At 32.3% G+C, this 7,541-nt stretch overlaps 1 protein-coding gene across 1 annotated transcript in view; it reads left to right on the plus strand.

The window, feature by feature from the left end:
- The first annotated feature begins 1,296 nt into the window (after positions 1-1,296).
- LOC125034022 (4-galactosyl-N-acetylglucosaminide 3-alpha-L-fucosyltransferase FUT6-like) overlaps positions 1,297-7,541 on the plus strand; it is an 18,034-nt gene continuing 11,789 nt past the window's right edge. Inside the window, exons 1-4 of the mRNA XM_047625664.1 lie at positions 1,297-1,373; positions 1,896-1,987; positions 2,213-2,309; positions 6,456-6,594. Of these exons, the coding sequence (XP_047481620.1) occupies positions 1,297-1,373; positions 1,896-1,987; positions 2,213-2,309; positions 6,456-6,594 (405 nt within the window). The remainder of the gene's footprint in view (positions 1,374-1,895; positions 1,988-2,212; positions 2,310-6,455; positions 6,595-7,541) is intronic.

Below are 7,541 nucleotides of genomic sequence, written 5' to 3' on the forward strand. Positions count from 1 at the left end.
TTCTATTTTTCTATTATGGAAGTATTGATACTTATTTTTTCTTTTCGTTTCAAGATGAAAGAAATACGCACGTTCAGAAAATTAATTTGCACGGAATTAGATGCAAAGTAGGTATGAACAAATCATCGGGAACATTTAATGCCAGAGTTCGTAATTATATCATTTAACGCAATAGTTTAAATCAATATCTTGGACACGTGTGAGAGAGAGAGAAAAAAAACTTTACTAGGTTTAGTTGAATATTGTATTACTCCAAACTAAATATTACTCAGTAGCTTTGTAACGATGATGATGGTGACTGATGCCGATGAGAAATTATATTGTTAATTGTGATATTAGTCTCGTGTGATGCTGGTCATTGTAATTTTGATGATAAGGGATAATGATGATGATGGTCATTTTTGTTATTATTATTGTTGTTGTTATCATCATGATCTTCTTCATCATGATCTTCTTCATCATGATCTTCTTCATCATCATCATCATCATCATCATCATCATCATCATCATCATCATCATCATCATCTTCATCATTGTTATCATTATTATTATCTTCATTATTATTATTATTATTATTATTATTATTATTGCTATATGATTATCATCATTATCACCATTATTATTGTTATTATTATTATTAATTTTATCATTATTATTGCTATCATTTTTATTTATATTACTTTCATTATCACTAATATTGTTATTATCATCAACGCCATTGTCATTATTATTATTATTATTATTAACCTATATATTAATATTAATAATAATATCATTATTATCAACCTTTATATTATCATCAATATCATTATTGATACTGTTATCATTAATCATATTATTATCATCATTACTATTATTGTTGCTGTTGTTGTTTTGTCACTGATATTATTGTTATTATTGTTATTAATATCATTATCATTACCATTACAATTATTGTCATTACTATTATTATCATCATTATTATTATTGCTACCATTGTCATTATCATTGCCAATTGTTATTATTTTACTGTATTATTATCATTATTATTATTATTATTGTCACTATTATCATTGTTGCTATTATTGTTATTATTATTATTATCATTATTGTTATTATTATTATTATTATTATTATTATTATTATCATCACTATTATCATTATTATCGTTATCACGTGATTATTGTCATGTAACAAATAAAACAAACGTAACTAACGCTCTGACATAAGCACAAACGCACATATGCATGCATGAACTTTATTTATGATGAAAATGATGATTAACCTTAATAGGTCAGTTGCAGCGTCCGGAAGACTATGAGAATATGGCGCCTCTCCAAATACGTGAAGCCTGTCGTGGTGATAGTGTTCTGTGCTCTCTCACTGCTTGTAAGGTAAATTCGTCTCGCAATATATGTTTATATATATATATATATGTATGTATGTATGTATATATGTATATACTTATGTATATACACATATACATATACATATATGTGTATACATTTGCATATATATATGTATACACATACATATATACATATATGCGTATACATATGCATATAAATATATCCATATTTCACACACACACATATACATACATGCATACAAGCATACATAAATACTTACATATATCTATCTATCTATCTAACTGTATACATATATATATTCACACACAGATATATATGCTTAATTACATAATCATTTTTGGCGTTGACCATCATTAAGAAATATCGGCTTCTCTACGTCCTATTAAATACGCAACCATTTAAAAGCTTTGGTAAAATTAGCTAGTATCTAATAATAACATGCATGCAAAGTGTCTACGATTAGGTAGTGACAAAAGGAAACATAAATCATGAGTGTTTTCGTGCATGTATGTACCCGTACTGATCCATCACTGTCTGAATCTACAGCAAGACATCCGAAGAAATGTACGAGATGGTCTACAAGCAGGTCAGCTCTTTGTCAGTCAAGGAGCTCGAGGAGGAACAAGCTATTTCTGAAGGTTTGTAAGGACGCACGCAGACTCATGCTGTTAGAAGTATTGTATTGGTATATCCATATATTGTATGTGTATGTATATATATATATACATACATATATATACATTTATATATATATATATGCATATATATATGTATATTTAAACACGCACACACACACACACACACACACATATATACACACTGATTCTGGCCCACCGCAAGCGCCCAAGCACTCCCTCCCGCAGACGTGCCTCTGGACTTCAAGGACCCCTTATTCGCCCCCATCCTGGACACGTTCAAAGAAGCGGCTTCGAAGACTTATCAGGATGTGCCGAAAAACAGGTCAAGTACATTTCAGTTGTATTGCATAAGTGATTAAAAAAAAAATAAGTATTTTTTGAAGGGATGTTTATGGCCGATCATTTTAGGCGTTTTGTGTTTAAAAGAATCCTGAATGTTAAAAAAAAAAACTTTGTTTCGAACAGGGTACAGCGAGTGAAAAATCGATAATGACATTTCATAAATGTTTGTATACACAGTAGCAGCTGATATATCATGAAGTTTCATGTACAAAAAACAACAAAAATATATGTATATACATATAGATATATGTACATATGTATATATACATACATAAATATATATACATATATGAATATATATACATATATAAATATACACGCATATACATATATATATATGTATATATATGTATATGTGTACATGTATATATATATATACATATATATCATATATATATATATTCATATATATACACATATATGTTTAAATGTATACATATACATATATGTATATATATGTATATACATGCACACACACACAGACACACATTTATATATATGTATATATATGTATATATATACATATACATATACACAGAGGGTGGCATAGCTCAGTGGTAGAGCGCTCGCTTTGCTGTCGCAAGGTCATGGGTTCGCGCCCGGCCCCTCTCAGTCGACTCAGTTGTGAATGAGTACTGATGTGCTGACGTCAGCATGTTGGGGTCAAAGTCGGGGAGGAAAGGAACTGGCTATCCTACCGCATAATCCCGCGGCTTAGTATGTGTGTATACATGTTTATATATATATACATATATACATACATATATATATATATGTCAGTGGGGGATTTTGGTTTGATTTTTTCCATGTAATAAGACAGTGCTTCATCTTCTCACGCCCCCACCCACCACGGAGTCCAACAAGGGGAAGCTGAATGTTAGAGCCAGTATATAACAGCTACAGGGGTGATGAGAGGATATATGCAGCCAATAGCCATTGTAACGGCGCTCACGGACCATTGTGAGTGCCAATGGCGGCATGACTGCTTGACCCTAGCCTCCCGAGGGAGACCAGCCGATTGGCCTGACCGGGTCAGGATCAGGCCGCCTGTCTTGCTAGAATAGAGGCCCAAAGAGGCAGGGCGTACTCATTCACGGCATCGCTCAACCTCCAGGACTCCCGTCTCCACAGTGCACAAGGATGCCACGCACGGCAAACACGTGGGTAGGTGTAAACCCCTTTAATGATCTCTCCCCTCTGCATACCCTTGAAGCAGTGACAACTTTAACTACAACTCCACTTCACTTCTTCAAGTACCAAAGCGAGTCCCATACAAGTGAGAGAGGATAAGGACCACCACAGTACAGTACATTAGACTGGTGGCATAACGCTGGGGGAAGATACCGCACCACAGTGTTATTACAACCCCTGGGGAGAGACCAGAGGAGATGCCCTTCCACCTACAAGACATCATTGTTTATTTACCTTTCCTGGACACTCTGATACATCGGGGAGACGACAGCCTACGTTTCTCTGTATACAGGAAGCCTACAAATAAAGATGATTATATCCGCCCACAGCAACAAAACAAAATCTGGCGTTGTAATCGGCTTCTTCCTCAGAGCACTGAGGATCTGCAGCCCTGAATTTCTTGAGGACAAGGTTGCCTATATAATTAATTCCTTCATGAAACATAAATATCCCAGAGGCTTCCTACTAAACCTCAGAAAGAAGGCGGGAAGTATACTCACAAGATCAAACGCTGCAATTTCTTCTAATGATTTTCTCATATTACCGCCGTGTAACATTTCCCAGGCGATCAGCAGATACTTTGGCAATACAGTGAGAATCGCCAGCACATCCGGGAAAAAGATACATGACATGATACGAGACAAGAAGCAGCCCGAAAGCAATCCTAACAGTGCTGTATATCGCATACCCTGCACCAGATGCGATACAGCATACTTTGGTGAAACAGGCCGTGGTTTCAGCACCAGGATCAGCGAACATCGAGCTGACATCTGTCACCATAGGACTTCCAACACCATGGTGGTACATATAAATGAAGCTGGACATCTACCCAATCGGGAAGAAGTGAAAATAGTCCATGGAGGACTGAACAGGTAGAAATTTATGGAAGCTGCTTACATCGCCGACGGTCGCGGCAGCAATTATACGAACAACGAGTGGGAGTTCACAATCGTCAGGTGGTTCGTCAGCTCATATCTGATATATATATATATATGTATATATATACTCTGTAATTCCTTTGATGTATGTATTTCCGGTCAAATACATCTCTTGTATTGTGAAGATATTCATTCTCATTCATACCTTTTCTACATTTGTCAACATGAATACGGTATATACATATATATTCATATATAAAAAAAATATATATATATGTATATAGATATGTTATATATATCCATATAACTATATACATATATTTGTACACACACACATATATATATATATATGTATGTATATATGTATATATATATATATATGTGTGTGTGTGTCTGTGTGCGTGTGTGTGTGTGTTTGTGTAGTAGTAGTAGTGCTTAAGTAATGTGTATGTGTCTGTATGCATACATACAGACACACATACATGTGTACATATATATACATATATATATATACATATACGCATGTCTGTCTGTGTGTATATATACCTATATATACATATACATATAAGTATGTATGTATGTATATATAAAACTAAATGGAGAAATATATATATATATATGCACACACACACACACATATTTGTGTGTGTGTGTGTATGTATGTATGTATATACATGTATATGTATATATATACATACATACATACACACACACACATATAATTATAATTGTAGTGATAGAACTTCTAGTCGGGAAACAAAGGCGTATAAGGAACAGAAAAACTAGGCTTATTGGGAACAGCATCTTTATTTTCATTTCCAGACGAAGTTAAAAATGGTTAGCTGTAATAATGTAATAATTTATATAACATATAAATATAAAATATACAGAGAATGAAGCGAACGCACCTGTTATTTGTCATTTCCTGTTTACGTATGGTGATATTATTGGAACATAGGGATGTATAGAAAATGTAGGAGTGTTACAAACAGGGTCAACTATTGTAATTACGAGCGGAGCAATTCTATGTCAGTGGAGGCTAAATATCCATTAAGCTTCGGTCGTCCCTTCCATATCCACATACTTTCTAATATGGAGAGGTCAGAAGCAAAGAATGATGAATCTATCATTCTGAAATCATGTCTAGATAAGCTATGGTTATTTTGTTGGCAATAATCACGCACTGGCGAATCCTTGGATTTCAGTGGTAATCTTCCCGTTCTGTAAGAAACACCCTTTTGTTTATCAGCTGCTGCACGTAAATACGATGGGAATCTTGTCTTTGACTTTAATATGCATGCATGTATGTGTGTATGAATGTATGTGTATATATACATATATATAAATATATATATGTATATATATATGAATATGTATGTATATATATGTGTGTATTTATATATATATATATATATATATATATGTTTATATATTATATATAAGTATATATACATATATACATATATATGTATATGTATATATATGTACATATTTGTGTATACACTCTTACCACACGCACACTTACACACACACACACACACACACACATATATATATATATATGTATATATATGGATATATGGATATTTACACATATATATGCATATATGTATATACACACATATATATACGTATATATACATATATATCTAAATATATGTCAACACATACACACACATATATATATACATATATGTATATCTATGTATATATACATATATATACACATGTGTATATAAATATGTATATATACATTGGGTTAAATACATATGTATATATACACATATATATGCATATATATACATATACATACACATGTATACATACGTATATATACATATACATATACACATGTATATATATAAGTATATATATACACATGTGTATATGTATATATATATATATATATTTATACACATATATACATGTGTGTATATATATGTACATATATACAAGTATATATATTTATATACATATGTATAAATATATATACACACAGAGTATAACATTAGGCATGTGTCATATCAGATAAGCAAGTTTCGTTTCTTATATTTCAGATTTAGAAATGGGCCTGTTCCCCATGTGTTCGTTTACTCCTCGACCCGCATGGCAAGCACCTGGCTTCGAGCGCACATGGAAGACATTGAAAACCGGATGTGTCCTCATACCTGCACCTTCACCAGAAATCCTAAAATGGTATGTCCGAGGCGTGTGAATTTAATAAGAAAAGGAAGATGTCTGTGTGTTTGTATATATATGTGTATATATATGTGTGTGTGTGAATGGATAGATAGATATAGACATAGTTATAAGTGTATATAATAATGTATATATACATATATACATACATACACTACACACACACACACATGCATATATATATATATATATATATGTATGTATGTATATGTATGTGTGTATGTATGTATGTATGTCTGTATATATATTATATATATATGCATATATATTCTTATATATGTTTATACCTATGTCTATATCTATTTATCTATCTATATGAATGGAGAGAAAGATTGATAGATATAGACTTAGGTATAAGTATATAAGTATATATAAGAATATATATATATAGATATATATATATATATGGAATATATATATATAAATATATATACACATATGTATATATAAGGTATATATATATGTATGTATGTGTGTGTGTGTTCGTGTGCAAGTGCGGTTAATGTATTTGTATGTGACTGCTTGTAATCTACGATTTATTTTCCGTGGCAGCTATGGCCATAGTTTTACATCAGATATATTTGCCATAGCATAATTTATTGTTCGATATTAACACAAGTGTTGTAATTTACTCGAGGAATCGTTCTGCTCAAGTGGCCCTTAATAGGGGACAAATTCGTAGCTGACCGAGAAATACGAATTGTACATAATATATACAACACTGCACTGATGACAGGGCAAGTTAAGTAGCTGTCAAGTTAATTTGGGCTCTTAGTCACCGACTATTTTTCCACGGTTACTAATCTAGTGTGTGGTATTTTATAAGGGACGAAAGGAGAGGAGAGAGAGAGAGAGAGAGACCGAGAGCAGATTGTCTTTAAAACGTAATTCCAGAAAATTATGTAAACAGGTTAAATCTAACTATTTTTTCTGTGTAAACTTTT

Source organism: Penaeus chinensis, chromosome 17, assembly GCF_019202785.1.
Source record: "Penaeus chinensis breed Huanghai No. 1 chromosome 17, ASM1920278v2, whole genome shotgun sequence".
Classification (NCBI taxonomy): Eukaryota; Metazoa; Arthropoda; class Malacostraca; order Decapoda; family Penaeidae; genus Penaeus; species Penaeus chinensis.